Source organism: Cebus imitator, unplaced genomic scaffold (assembly GCF_001604975.1).
Source record: "Cebus imitator isolate Cc_AM_T3 unplaced genomic scaffold, Cebus_imitator-1.0 Scaffold27, whole genome shotgun sequence".
Lineage (NCBI taxonomy): Eukaryota > Metazoa > Chordata > Mammalia > Primates > Cebidae > Cebus > Cebus imitator.
In genome coordinates this window covers 11,518,718-11,534,396 of record NW_016107342.1, presented here as the reverse complement: position 1 = coordinate 11,534,396, position 15,679 = coordinate 11,518,718, and the positions used below count along the sequence as shown (strand labels likewise).

Sequence of the window (15,679 nt, the reverse complement as noted above, 5' to 3'; positions counted from 1 at the left end):
GTACTCCCTATACATTGATTACTGGGATAATTTGGTCTTTCCTTCCTTTGAGTGAACGTATGTAACAAAGCAGAATTTATTTTTAAATATGATCTAACGTGAAGCTATAAGAATAAAAAGGCATGAATGATAAGGACAGAAAAGTGTCCAGGGACATTGGATCCAAGGTTCTTCACTGTACAAAACTTTTTCCATCATCATATACAGTGTTATCTCTTTTCTATAAGGCATTGGGCTGTAAATGTGCTTTAGTAACAACATTTCATGCAGATGTATGCAAGTATAACTATCATAAACCATATTTTGAAAAATCTGCCCTCAAAACCATGAATTTGGGGAAAAGTATAAAGCCACATTCTTATAACTTAAAGGCTATTCCACATCACATAGATGTTACTTCTCTAAATAATGTGGAATCGTTTTTGAAGCTCATTTACAACAATGAATTTGATGTAGTTTGAGAAGATGGGGTAGGTTGGTGAGGAGTGGGTATTAGTAACAGTTTAGAATCACTGTTGGATGGCAAAAATAAAGCACTACAAAAAGTGGTGGTGCAATTGTGGGTTCACAGCTTAGAGACTGAAGAGGCTATTTAGATATGGGTGGAGAACTAAAACGGAGGTATTGCATGGAATAGATGCGAAAATAAATCATAATAGAATGAGGTCAGGAGTTAAATGCAAATGAAAGAGGGAAAGAATTATGGAGTTCATCACTTCTGGAAAGATTTTGTATAAGTCTCTTCATATACAGTTTACCTAAGAGATTCTCTAATTCTCTAAGTACAAAAATTTCCTTCCTCCTCCCACCAGTCATAATGTAAAAAGTTAGAGATATCTCAAAGTCTTCTCAGAACTCTAAATGCTTCATAATAATGAGAAAAACCATATGCTGAGGGAGAAATATTAATAGAAAATGCTGTCTTTCAGATGCTCACTGAATCAATTGAAGACAGTTGACACATCTTTAGTAAGCTGTGTATGAATCTTAGCTCATTAACCACTCCTGTATTATGTGTGTTGATTCCAATTCCTAATATGACACATCAATAAACCAGATCTGAAAAGGTGTCATTTCGATTTTAATGTATCCAATTGTATTTTTAGATGTTCCTCCACTTAGAAGTGTTTGTGTTATTTCCTGATATTACAAGCTATGGAAGAGTGGGTGTGGTATTGATTTGCATGAAAAAATACTGCTTTACTATAACCTTTTCAGATTTTGTTCTGATTATGTTGTAAGAAAAATAAATTGTTCCTCCTTAATATTTCAGCTTTCTCTAAGCCATGGTATGGTTCCCCATTTAGAACTTAAGTATAACTTGACCACAAATATGGATGCACCAACATCCAGTTGTCTGATTCCTCAAGGATGTGTGGAAGTAGAAAAAGAGAGAAAAATATTTCTATAAAATATTCTTCATGTAGAATGTTTCTTATAGGCAGACTTGGAAATCAACATGTAATTTTCACAGGGATACATCTACATAACTAACCTGTCACCAATCAGACCATCAGTTTCTCAGCCTATCACACAGTATTTAGGTTGTTGTGTCATGTTGGGCTACCATAGCAATTGTATTTTCACCAGTCGGCACCAACTCAGCTCAAGAATTAGCAACTACATTTTGAATGTCTTTGCAACCAGATAGTATGCTAACTGCTGGAATTATAAGGTGAACCAGACCCAGTGAAGTGGGCCTCAAAAAAGGTGACAGCGGTGCAGGGGAAAGTGAAATTAGAGTACTTTGTTTTACTTGTAATTGTGCTTGGTACATTACATACTATCTTGTTTAATCAACACAACTACCATTTTAGATCTTATTCAAAGAGAGTAAGAAACTTGTCTAAGACCACACAGCTAAACAAAAGCCATTACAGAATTCAAACCAAGGTCCAAGTATTCCGATTCATGTTCACAACTTTCATTAGTTCACTCACTAATTCTTCATTCATTTAACCCACCACACACCTGTATAAAAATTGCCTAGCTTTAAAAATTCCCTATTTAATAGGGGAATTTGACAAGTACCTGAGCAGTAGAAATACCATGCAAAGTGTTTTGTAAATAGAATATTCTAAATGCAACAGAACACAGGAGAGGGAGAGCTGACTCTAAGAAAGCTCATAATTCTTTTAAGTATTGGCTTAACAGACTTGATGATGTCTTAATTCCTGCCCAAACACCATGGAAGTGTCCTTGCAAATCAACTCTTTCCCATGAAGCAATGGCCAATCTCTTCTAACCCCACCCTGACTGGATCATCTGTTCCCTATGAGTAAAGTTTGCTGGTTAGAGCCAACAAGACTACTCCCCTCTTCTTGCCTGTCAAGCTGAATTTGTAGATGTTACTTCTGTAGCCCTCAATGTCAACTGGTCCTTTTCTTGGAGAGTCTGACATTAACCTGATTATTACTATAGTCAGAGATTTCAGTGAAATTAGAAAGGTGTCTTCTCCCTCTCTCCCCTCATCCCCTTCCAGTATCATATTGATTGCTTGCACCTAGTAGTTCAACAGATCCTCAGGTAAACTGCACTACTGGCATCATACCAAACTGTACGGAATGCATACACCTCTTGAATATATGTGTGTGTATATATGTAGTGTGTGTATACATGTGTGTATGTGTGTGTGTGTGTGTGTATACAATTATTGTTGTATGGAATTAGCTTCAAATAGATACAAGGCATTCAAGCATCCCTAATAGCTCTGACCTGGGCACACTATACCAATTTCACTCTCATCTTTATTAACTTGTTGTACATTTTTTCTGGTTTATGATATTTCATAGGCTCCAAGTGGTCTTGTGAAGCATCACATTTTCTGACCATCATTAAACTCCAAGAGAGCTTTTTACTATTTGGCAGAAAAGATGAGGTCTGCTGTAGGCTATGATGTTGTAACTTTCTTTTATTTCTCTTTCTCGTTCCCCTTTGTCTCTTTCATTTGCAGTTGTCCAAGCCATATTATGTTGGAACTCTTCTAAGAATAACTGCAATTTTGAAAGCTTTGACTGTGGGAGGCATTATTTATAGGCCTTTGTGGTTTTAGGAGGAAAAACCAAGCAGAGTTCCACTAGGAAGACTGCCCCCATCCCACTTTAGCCAAATACCATCTTCTGCAGGATATTTTCCTGTAATTCCTTATTAAAAAATTTCTTTTGCGACAACATATTAAAGAAGCTGCCAGTGTCTAAACTAACTCTTTCTTATTCGACTGTCATAAAGTTTATATACCTATTGAATTAGACTTTTGTAAGTTCATCGTATTACTAAGAACTGTGTTTGGCCTTAATATCAGAGATCCATCCTCAAGGGCGTCAGTACACAAGGGCTTCTTTTCTTATGCCAAAGAAACCCAGAGGGCCAAACATAGTGGCTTATGCCTATAATTCCAGCACTTAGGGAAGCCAAGGCAGAATGATTGCTTGAGCCCAGGAGTTCAAGACCTGCCTGGGCAACATAGTGAGACCCTTTTTCTATACAAAATAAAATTAGCTCGGCACGGTGGCATGCACCCATAGTCCAAGCTACTCGGGAGGCTGAAGCAGAAGGATAGCTTGAGCCCAGGAGTTGAGACTACAGTGAGCCGTGTTCACACCACTGCACTCCAGCCTACATAATCCCATCTCAAAAAATACAAAAGAAACCCAGAGGCAGGAAGTACAGGTCTGGTTTGACTGCTCGACAGATTTAAGAAAGCTCTTTCTACCTGTGTATTCTGCTCCACAGAGCTTCAGTTCTCCAGATTAGATCACAGTACAGCCCCTCTGTCTATATTCAAAGAAGCAGAAAGGAGAAAAGATACAAAGGCTAAAAGCTAAATCAGCTCATACACGCCCTCCCAGAAGGCCTGACCAACACTGTGATTTCAGTCTCACTGGCCAGACTTGGTCTCATGGTGACTCTAGCTCCAGGCCAGCTGCGTTTATTACCATCCTCTCAACAGTGGGGTTGTCTTGCTAAGGAAGAAGACAATGGTTACTGGGTGGATGTTTGCTTTACATATTGTTCTTTTTTATATCTTATTTTCCAGCTGCAGCCTGTTTAGAATCATCAGGAGCTCTATGCTAGAAGTTATAGAAAGGAAAGATACCTAAAGTATAGAAAGGGAAGTGTATGAGGTGTCTGAGTTTAATAAATAATTACACTTCTAGATGGGAAGGCCCTGGTTAAAACTATGGAAAGATGAATTCCCTTGTGTACTAAGTAAATCAATTTTTACTTTGCCATCCATAAACAAAATGAGAGAAAGCAATCTATGTGGTATACAGTTTTGAACAACTTCCTATTTTACAAAATGTGTATGACCAGGCAATAAGCTATTTCAATTTTTTTTTATTTTTTTATACTCTCTTAAAGGAAAAACAAAATGTGTAAGGAAAAAGGGATAACATGGAAATATTTTTTTTTAATTTTGCCCTTTTACAAAATCAAGCAGTGATAGAATATTTGTAATCAAATTACGCTATAAGTTGTTGTTTAGTTTCCCATTGCTGCTGTAACACTAACACAAGCTTAAAACACAAACTTATTCTCTTACAGTCCTGGAGGGTGGAAGTCTGAAATCAGTTTCACTGAGCCAAAAGCAAGAGATTGGTAGGCCTGCGGTACCCCTAGTGGCTCTGCCTCCTTGCCTTTCCCAGCTTTTGGAGACTGTCGCAATTCCTCAGATAGCCACCCCTCATGCTGTTCCCATTGTCACGTGGGAAGTCACATCACCTTTTCTCTCTGACTCTCATCCTCCTATTTCTCCCTAATAAGGACCTTTGTGATTCTACTGGGCCCATTCAGATAATCCAGAAAAATCTCCCTGCCTCAAAATCTCTAACTTATCATATCTGCAAAGTCCCTTTTGCCATGTGATATAACAGTCACACATTCCACGGGTTCAGACATGGACATCTCTGGAAGGCCCTTATTTGCCCTACCACACCTTGTAAAACAGGGCATTTAAGAAAACCAAATGTTAAGATAAGGAAGGCAATGTCAAAGTCACATTGTTGTCTTCATGTTAAGATTATCTCACAGTACAGCCATTCCATCTACAATCAAAGCAGAAAGGACAAATGTGCAAATGCTAAAAGCTTCATCAGCTTGTACATGGCCTCCCAAAAGGCCTGCCACAGTCAAATTCAGAGTCAAAAAGAAACTCCTCAATAACCAGGTTGAGTCCACCTCTTCCCTTCGGCTACTGACTAGGACTCTTAGTTGCTAGTCTTAGTCCAAAATTTGCCCAAGAAAATTTTCTCATGTATCTGTACCGATGAAATCTTTTTTTTTCCCCCCTAACCTTCCTTCTTAATTTCTTTTTCAGAAAAGCAAGACAACAACACAAGAATTGAAGCTGTAAAGTCTCTTGTACAAAAACTCCCTCCACCAAATCGTGACACCATGAAAGTGCTCTTTGGACATCTAACTAAGTAAGTTGTACAGGTTTCTGGATATATCACTTTATAGTCATTTCCTAAATGGGCAATATTTAATTTCAGATCTCTAAGGCAAGAGTTTCCAAATGAGTCCATCTCATATTTTCCCTTGTAACTGACCTAGGTCTTTCTGCAGAAGCTGGAGAATGTGCTAGGGATGGGAAGGAGAATCTACAAAAGGAATTTCTGAAATAGCTTATTTTTCAAGGCCTTTTCAACAAGTATATGTTTGCTGATTGATTGTCAGAACCATCACCTGGACCCTGGAATGGGTCACTTGACTTTGTTTTCTAACGTAATAGAAAGAACATGAAATGATTCAGACATGGATTCAAAACTCAGCCCCAACAAGTACCAAGTGCTGTGGCCACAAACAAGTTATTTAAACTCTCTGCATCCAATTTCCTCATCTGTAAAATGTTGGCTTAGATTGATAAGGTGCTATCTGTGTAAATAGCTAAGAGAGGAGTCTTCCAGGAAGAAGAAAGGCAAATGTAAAGCCCTAGAGGCCTCTAAGAGCTTGAAGTATTTGAAAAGCAGAAATTAAACCCGAACTGCTAGGGCCTACTGTGGAGGCAGGATGGGGTCAGGAGCTGAAGTCCCAAACATCACACAAGCATCAGATCACATAGGTTCTATGGTTCACAGTGAGATATTTAGATTCCATTCTAAATACGAGGAAGAACCACTGAACAATGCTACACTGATGGAGTGTAAAAGATTGCTCTGGCTGCTGAGCAGAGAATGCTTCCAAATGTGAAGACAGGAAGGCCTAATGGCAGACAACCACGGTAGTCCAGGTAAAAGATATCGGTGGCTTGAGCGGAGCCCTCAGAGAGAAATGGATAGAGATATTGTGGAGATGGATCAGGCTGGACTTGCTGATTGGGACACCATGGGGAAAGGAAAGGAGAGATCAAGTATGTAACTTTGGGTTTCAACTTGGGCAAGTGAAGAAACCATAGTGCTGCAGAAATGGGTAAAACTGGGGGAGGAACAAGTTGAGTAGGAAAAGCAGGTTTGAGAGTTCTATTTTGGACATGTTAAGTCTAAAATGACTGTTACTCATTTGCCTTCTGTTAACACCTTCTTCAGACAAGGCAGAGTGCAACAAAGTGATGAGGTTTTAGTTTTCATGATATATGCATAGTAATATTGAAGCCTGATAGAGTTTCAAATAGATTGAGCAGTTTTGCTTTTGTGAGATTAAATCTCCTTAAACACCTCAATCACTCATAATTTAGGATGAGTCATTCCTACAGATTGTTCAACTAATCCATTACATGATTTCTAATTGCGAATGTAATACATGCAATTGCACCCCCCAAAATTAAGCAACAGTGATGTATTTACCTTAAAAAATGAAATCCGCCTACCAGACACTCTTAGCCTGCGGAACAGAAGTAACTAATATTTTTGTATGTGTCCTTCCTGACCTGTTCCTAAGCACATGTAAACGTGTGTGTGTGGTTGTTTCTTATGTTAAAGTACATCAGATTGCACATATCATTATACAACTATTTTGCAACTCATATAAAGACTTCTATTTCATTAAAAGACTTATTCTTTCAAGTGATGTCATAGTATTTCATGGTATACACAGTCTGTAACTTGCTAAAACAGTTCACTGCATTAGGGAACATGTTTTAATCAACTCATCATATCATTTTCTGTCTTATTTTACTCTCAAAGGGGAACTTTAAAGTTCAGAAAATCTCTTACTATTAGAGTGTTCCTTCTCCCCACTTCCACATACTGGCTACAGTGGGAAATCCAATGTGGTTTAGTGAAAGGATCTTGGGCTTTAAAGAAATTCAAAGAGAGATCTCGAGTCAAATACTTTACTCCCATTATGATCTCAAGCAAGTAAAATCGGATTAAATACTATCAACCATATCTCGTGGTTATGAGAATTAAATGAGATAATGCATATAAAATGTCGGGCACAAGGAAAGCATTCCTCAAATGTTAATTCTTTACCCTTAGGAGCCAGACACCATGAAAGGGGTTTCAAGTTACAAGTAAATACTGGATTGCTTATCTCAGTAACTTTAACTGGACAAAGTCATAAAACAAATGGAAAAGTATACCCTTTAATGCTATGCAATACCTAATCTTAGAGTTCTTGAGAAATATCCATTACTCTGTCCCAATTATTCCCTCTTTTTTCAACTGAAGGAACAGCTATAAAATAGAGAAACTGAGAGTCAGCTAAATCCTCCTTCAAAGAAAATAAATAAAGCACACAGAAGAGAATCTATCTAGTTAAAAATCTTCAACGGATGACCATGGTCCATGTCTAGGCCACATAATCCCAGTTTTAACAATTAATGCCTGATCCTGTTTTTTATATCTAAGTTAATTTCCTAATCTTGTTAGAACTTTCATTTAGTTCAATAGTGATGGAAATTGATGTTTAAAATTAAGACTTAAGATTAGATTATTATATCACTTCACAGTATTCACATTTTAAGACTCATTATTATACATGGGAAGAAGTGTTATTTGCTAGCCACCATCGTTTCTTGGGTGGTATGATGATATTTCATCCTGGACCAATTTATAAACTGGGTTTAATTATGCACGAGTGTGTACACACAATTATATCTTGTTAAGCATTTTTTTTGCTAAGTTTTTGATAAACAGCCAATCGTGGCATGTCATCAAAGCCTGAGAAGACTAAATAAGAAGACTGTTTAACAGGAATTTAAATATATTCGTGTTTGAAAGAATCATTAGAATGTTTTCCTTAGTCTTGATGCATTTGGTAGTTCTTCAGAAAATCTATCGTCAACACTTGTATGTAATGTTTATTCCAAATTGTTGCAAATATATATATATTTTGAAGTTTGTTTAGTGAGGGTCAGTGAATGTAATGAAGTGCCAAAAATTCCACTTGACTCACGTACTCTACAGTCAACAGAAAAGCACTACATTTTTGCAGAGCTCTGAGTTAAAAGCACTCCTCAAAGCAGATAGGCTAACAACTGGGAAAACTTAATGCAGCACAGTTGGACTAGAAGGTGGATGTAAATCCTATTCACAAAAGCCAGAATTTTTAAAGGACTGTGATTATATTAAGCATAAGGTTGCATAATGGCTGCACAGGCTGACTAATCTCAGAGTCCAGAGTCTTCATTCTTAATCAAACTCAAGGTCAAGTTCTATGCTTCTGCTATCATAGCTTAAGACCAGGAATTCGGAATAAGCTATCATCCAAGATGCTGTCAGCCAGAAACCCTTATTAATAGCCATTTTCACAAATTGACATTACAGTGATAGGCCCTGGAAGGTCCTCTGGTACCTTCTGAATCATCATATAAATGGCAAAACTGTCTCCATAATATACAAGTGTCAAATCCATTTTCCTATAGCCTGCTTCTTTGGAAAGGCAGAGAGGCAGAGTGAAGATGAAGCCAATGGGAGGGAGGACCTAGAAAGATGGTTTACTTGCTGATGGGTAGTAGTTGGTGGTTGAGAGTCAGTAAAGAAGTTAAATAAGAACTAGGGAATCATTAACCTTTTATGAACAAGAAAATTGCATGATGTGCTCAGTGTTTATGTAAGAGTCATCTGAAAGCAGAGTACAGGATGAAAGAGATAGAAAGAGGAGAGAACCCAGGAGGCGCCAGGGGAGTTGCAATTGGATTGGAGTGATAGATGTCAAAAGGAAAGAAATGGCCAAATTCTTGAGATTTTTCAAAGAAAAAGTCTACACAATTTTCATTTGTCTCATTTCTGTGTCTCCCATATCCAGGCAGCCATAGAGGTTTGTCTGAGATTTCAGTGATGACTTCTTGTGAAAATCGTCCCCCTGATAGCATTCTTTTTACGAAAGGAGGTATTATTTAGAATGGCATCCTTTTCTCTACTTTCCAAAAGCAGACATGAGAAAGAAGATGAGGTTATAGAAAACAAATGAAATAGAGTGAATCCCATTTTGGCAGGTGTATGTTAATTAAGCCCTTTATATGCTGCCCGTTGGGATGTACAGCCAGCATATCGGAAAACCCATAAAGGTAATATATCTCAAGAATGCAGACCTTTCAAAGTTTCATAACTTTAAAAGCAATCATAAAGAGTAAAAAAGTTTATGCAGGTAAAATTGTCTGTGACAGCACTGTTTGCAATGGTGAAACTTTAGAAACAATGTAAGCGTTCAGTGATGGGGAAGGTTATACAGAATAGGATATATCATATTGGCTTAGTAAAATGTAGTTCATGTTTTTCTTTCTGCTTTCACTTGCACAAATGCTGTGTTAAATGTTAAATAAAATCAGAGATACAGTCTTTTGCATACAAAGAGAGCATAGTTATAAATATGCGAAAAAAAAGTTGTGAATGTAGAAAAGACTATATTTACTAAAATGTTAATATTTTTCTCTGAGTTGTTGGATTGTGAAAGTTTGGCTCCTATATTCCTTTTTCTCCCCTAACAATGGTATAGGAGGAAACACTGAGGTTAAGGGGACGAAGAAATCAGGATTTGGAGTTAGGCTGACCTAAATGCAAGTCTTGGCTCTGCTGCTTACTGAAGGTGTAACCTTGGCCAAGTTATTCAACTCCAAGCTTCCATTTTGTCATCTGTCTAAGGGAGATTGTAATAGAACTTATTTCTGTAGTGAGAAGTAAATGAACAATGATTTCAAAGAGTTGTGCATAGTGCTTAGCACATAAGTACTAAATAAACATTTTATATCAATGTATTATTTCTACATGTATTACTATATTGCACATATTACAGTGTTTTTATAATGAGGGAAATATAAAATAATTATTTATGAAATAAATATAGAAAGAATTACCAAGGCAGTACAGGCTAAATTACTGCTAAACTTCCTGGCTTCCACAAAATTCTTTATCCCACCTCAGGATCTTTTTCTAAAACTTGAGTTTCCTCAGTGGCCTGACTCAACGAGTTTCTCAGAGCCCCAGAAAGACTATTTCACATGTTTGACAAGCTGCATCACACCCCCATCCTCATACCCAATCACAACTCTTTTTTGTCTCAGACTCCCTGTCATCCTGGCTGGCATATTGTCTCATGGTCTTCGTTCCAACTCTTCACCTTCCAAGTGATAGTTTGCTATATGAGCATCTAGTCTGCCTGCCTCTGGGGCAGGCATAATCAGATTGGAAATAGGCACAGGTTTTCCTGTGCCTCTTATGAAGAGCCTCCTCTGTTACAGCAGTCTCCTAGGGAAACTTCTAGTTCTCTTGCTTTGTTGTGTAACTTATCAGAGTGATTTTCATGATCAGAATTTCCTGCCAAGACAAACAGAATACTAGCTTTGTGAAAGCCTGGTAAGAGATCTTGAAGCCAGCAGGACATACTCTGTGTCGCAGTCACCACTATAAACACTCCTAGAATCCTATCAACTACCTATCCACCTAGAGTCTTATCAATTACATATCCACCTCGACCTGGTGCTACCCTTTGGAAGGACTAGAATTTTGTTGTCGTTACTATTAGCAAAGTATTCTAGATATGGCTGAAGTCTTTTTCCACATTTTCATTTCCATGATAAAAATAATACATGAGAATTATGGAAAATTTAGAAAATAAATAAAGTCTTTCCACAGAGCTAAATTTAAACTAGTTAGCCAGATTTCCTTTGTGGCATGCATTTTGGAAGCCAAAACAATCTCAAATTTGTGAGTGGGGTAAGGACTCAAAAGAACTTTCATGTACACGTTTTGCATGTACACATTACTCAGAGAAAATCCAAGTGTCTTTTAAATGGGTGACTTTTAATAATGACTTAGGAAGTAATGTCATTTGTTGATTTTTTAAAATAGCTTTGAAAGAATATATTTGCCACAGATTTTAGGTGCAAATAGACTTTATTATAGGAGACTTGCACTTTGTAAAATAGGTTGAAAGGAAAGTTAAAATCTTCCCTTTTGCATTGACTGTTAGAAAGTTGTCCAGCTGTTCATAGAATTCCAAGGTGAAAAAAATGATATGGCTGAATAGACAAATCTCATGGACACATGCCAATTGAATGCCTCATTGAAAGTAGAAACTGTTGAGCTGAGGCTGTTTTGTGAAAGTAAACCGATATTTAAAGCTTCTCTGTGGTCTTCACGGATATTAAATAAAACATGCTACAAAAGTATCTCAGAGGCAACTGAAATGATAATGACCCAGAAATATAAGCATTGTATCAGAAAACAATGGAGACAAACTAATTCATCCACCCTGTCTTTAAAATGGCACTGTAGGTATCTCTGACATTTTGGTGGGGAGAAATTAGATATGGTTAAAGAATGAGCTTCAAAGCCCACAGCCATCACCCTTCTCTCTGGTCACTGGGGGCCATGGCTGGTGATGCTCTCTGCCTCAGATCCAGGCCTCTGCATGCTCAGCTCTGCTATGCTTTCGAGCAGGGTCATGTTTTTCTGTGCTGTCTTCTGGCACTCCATTCTTTTTCTGTACACTTTGGTCTTTCACCCAACCACAATACCTGATATCCAAAGACTTGCAGGACATGGGTATTTTTACTGGAAAATGAGGAACCTGTACAAATTGTTATTTTCTTTTACTATTTTTTTTTCCTTTCCTGTGGGATAGGGGTTGCAAGGTTTTTGAAATAAGCCAGAAGCTTCCTAGCTCCTTTGCTCGTGTATTTTAAACGGCACCCTAACCACTTTGAAGAGCTAATGTACTTCCTATGGGCCTAAAATTTCTCAACTGGACTCCCCTGGCAAAATCTGGCCTGGTCGTTAAGAAAATTAATTACTCTGATAGCGAGGGCGAAGCAATAGCTCCTAACTCCCTGTAGTAATCATTAAAATGTCACCTATTTAGGAGACATCTTGGCATGGGATTTATAAGGTTTGTGAGCTGAGGACTAAGATTCAATGATCCTTCCAGCAGTGCCTCCTTGTTGTAGAGGAAGGCTGTGGAAGATAGGTTTTAAGATGGGAGTGAAATTATTACTTTAGATCTTTAGATTTAACATTCGAATGGAAACATTTACCACTGAAAAACAGGAAACAACAAAACCTAAAGCTGCTACTGTCCCATCTATCATTGTTGTCCCTATTGTTAAGTGATAGCCAACGGCATGAGGGTATTTCTCTCATGAGAGGTAAACTTTTTAAGTTGCCCCCCACCCCCCATTCTCGACTCATAGTAGAGAATCAGAGACTATATCTTCTGATTCCAAATTCTTTCCATTAGGCCTTTAACCTATGGAAAGAATTTGAAATCAGAAGATATAGTCTCAAGTCCCAGCCTCAGCCCTTAGAAACTGTACAATATTGAGAAAATCTTTCAAAGTCTGTAGCCATCCCTTTTGTTCATGTGTGAAATAAGTCAAATGAATATATATTTGTGAAAATGTTTTGTAACTGTAAAATTCTACCTACGAATTCCTTCAGGAAGTCTCAAATGAGTGCCTGCTATATTCTAGGCCTGAACAAAATCAGGGGTTGGAAGAGTATGGCCCACAGGCCACACTCAGCCTGCCGCCTGTTTTTGTCAATAAAGTTTTATTGAAACACACAAACATACCTATTCATTTATATTTTGCCTATGACTGTTTTCATGCTACAATGGCAAGAGGTCACAATAAGTCTCAACAAGGTATACAAGGCCAAAAATATTTACTATTTGACCCTTCACAGAAAAAAAATGCTGACCCTTCAACTCAATGTTAGAGGCATAAGGAGGATTCCTACCCTCACATATCTTATCCCCTGAGGGCAGATAAATTAGTAAACAATTATTTAAAATATGATGCAATGTCTAAAATGCTATGAGAACTCTAGATGGAAGCTGAAATTTAGCTTAGAAAAATCAAAGGATGCCTCCCACAGGACATGAAACAAGCTATATTTAAGGATATTGGTTTGGCAGACAACAGCCCTACTGTTGAGAGAGGGAATACTGTGTACAAGGACATGGAGAAGAACTGCCATGTGGTAAAGAAATGATGAGTCCTCTAGAAGGATTAGAGAATTTGGAATCATAAAGAAAATAAAGCGTGGCAGATTATAAGCCTCGAATATTGTAAACAACTTAAATTGTGAAGAACACCATGCACTCTGATAAGGAGCTTGAAATTCTTTCTGTAGGCCAAGCAATGTCGCTCGCTCACTCATGTAATCCTGGCACTTTGGGAGGTTGAAAAGGGAGAATCACTTGAGCTCAGGAGTTCCAGACCAGCCTGGGAAACATAGAACTCATCTTTGCAAAACATTAAAAAATTAGCCAGACATTGTGGTGTGCACCTACGGTCCCAGATACTCAAGTAGCTGAGGCAGGAGGATCACTTGAGCCCAGGAAGTCAGAGGCTAAAGTGAGCTATGATTTTGCCACTGCACTCTAGGCAACAGAGCAAGATCATGTCTCAAAAAAACTGTAGACATTAGGAAAATCACTGAAGGCTCTGAAATGGAGAGGTAAGGTAATGAAATTTGTATTCATAAAAATCACAGTTTTTATAAGAGTAAAGGACAGCTTGTAGAAGGGCAATACCAGAAGTAGGGAAAACAGTGAAGATGCTGGTATAATAGTCCAAGCTAGAGATCCCCAGCTAAGGGAGTGATAGGGAGAATGGGGGAAAGGGATGCATACAAGAGGCATTGAAGAGGCAGATTCAACAGAACATGTGCACCAAGTACGTGCAAGAGGTTAGGAAGATGAAGGATTCCAGGATGGCATCCAGAGTTTGAATTAGCCAAATGGTGATACCCTTAACTTACATTTCATATAGGAAAAGAACCAAATTGGAGGCATGAAAAAAGCAGAAATTTTGTTAACATAATGTGACTTGCTCATTGTTATATTCTATTAGCAAAATCCAATCGAGAATAAGATATATATGCTGGGAATGCAAGAAAGATGATTGAGATCTAGATATGAATTTTGGAGTTAGGGGTTTAAAGATGGCAATGGGGTAAGGTCATGAATACCTCCAAGGGACCGTGTGAACCCAGAAGAGAGTCAAGGACAGATTCCTAGACATTTCTAACATTGAATGGGTGGTCAGAGAAAGAGATATCAGGAAAGAAGCCTGAGAATGGTGTGCATGTTGGTAGAAAAAACATTTGGCAAGAGCAAAGACATTATATTTTGTGACTAAAACTACTAATTACACAAGAGAGACCTAGAATAACCTCAGTTTAACAGGGCATTGGGCAGAATTCATAACAATGACCAGCTACTGTTCTTACTTTCACCCTTTGGCTTTTGAAAAAAAGCACAGGAATAAATATAATCTAGCAGGGAAAATGATATTCTATAGCATAGCCAGGTCCTGAAAATACTGGTGAGAATAGAAATTACAAAGAACTAACCTGGCCTCTTCTGCTGTTAGAGCACTGGCTCTAGAAGGACAGATATTCATGTCATTTTGATTCCTGCTATGTCCCCTAGTACCATGTCCTACATATTATAGATACTCATTAATTTTTGTTGAACAAATGGAATCACATTACTTCATTAAACAAGATGATAATCTAATAGCTAGTGAGTGGTTCCAGGTAAGATCAACTTCATAAGCCTAGTGTATTAGTCCATTTTCACACTGCTGATAAAGACCTACCCAAGACTGGTAAGAAAAAGAGGTTTAATTGGATTTACAGTTCCACATGGCTGGAGAAGGCTCAAAATCTTGGTGGAAGGTAAAAGGTACTTTTTATATGGTGGTGGCAAAATAAAATGAGGAAGAAGCAAAAATGGAAATCCCTGATAAATCCACCAGATCTCGTGAGACTTATTCACTATCATGAGAATAGCATGGGAAAGACCAATCCCCATGATCCAATTGCTTCCCCTTAGGTCCTTCCCATAACACATGGGAATTCTGGGAGATATAATTCAAGCTGAATTTTGGATGGGAACACAACCAAACCATATCATTCTACCCCTAACCCTCCAAATCTCATGTCCTCACATTTGAAATCAAATCATGCCTTCTCAACAGTCCCCCAAAGTCTTAACTCATTTCAGCATTAACCCAAAAGTCCATAGTCCAAAATCTCATCTAAGACAAGGCAAGTCTCTTCCACCTATAAGCCTGTAAAATCAAAATCAAGCTTCCTAGATACAAAGGGGGTATACATGTTGAGTAAATACAGCCATTCCAAATGGGAGAAATCAACCAAAACAAAGAAGTTACAGGCTCTTTTTCCAGTTCTGCGAAGAAGGTCATTGGTAGCTTGATGGGGATAGCATTGAACCTGTAAATTACTTTGGGCAGTATGGCCATTTTCACGACATTGATTCTTCCTAACCATGA

General features: G+C 37.9%; 1 protein-coding gene across 4 annotated transcripts in view; it reads left to right on the top strand.

Annotated features, from left to right (window-relative positions):
- Window positions 1–15,679, top strand: part of ARHGAP15 (Rho GTPase activating protein 15) — a 640,576-nt gene that overhangs the window by 560,824 nt on the left and 64,073 nt on the right. For all 4 annotated transcript variants that reach the window (XM_017523184.2, XM_037736629.1, XM_037736627.1 and 1 more), the window contains one exon: window positions 5,318–5,423. In XM_017523184.2, coding sequence (XP_017378673.1) covers window positions 5,318–5,423 — 106 coding nt within the window. The remainder of the gene's footprint in view (window positions 1–5,317; window positions 5,424–15,679) is intronic.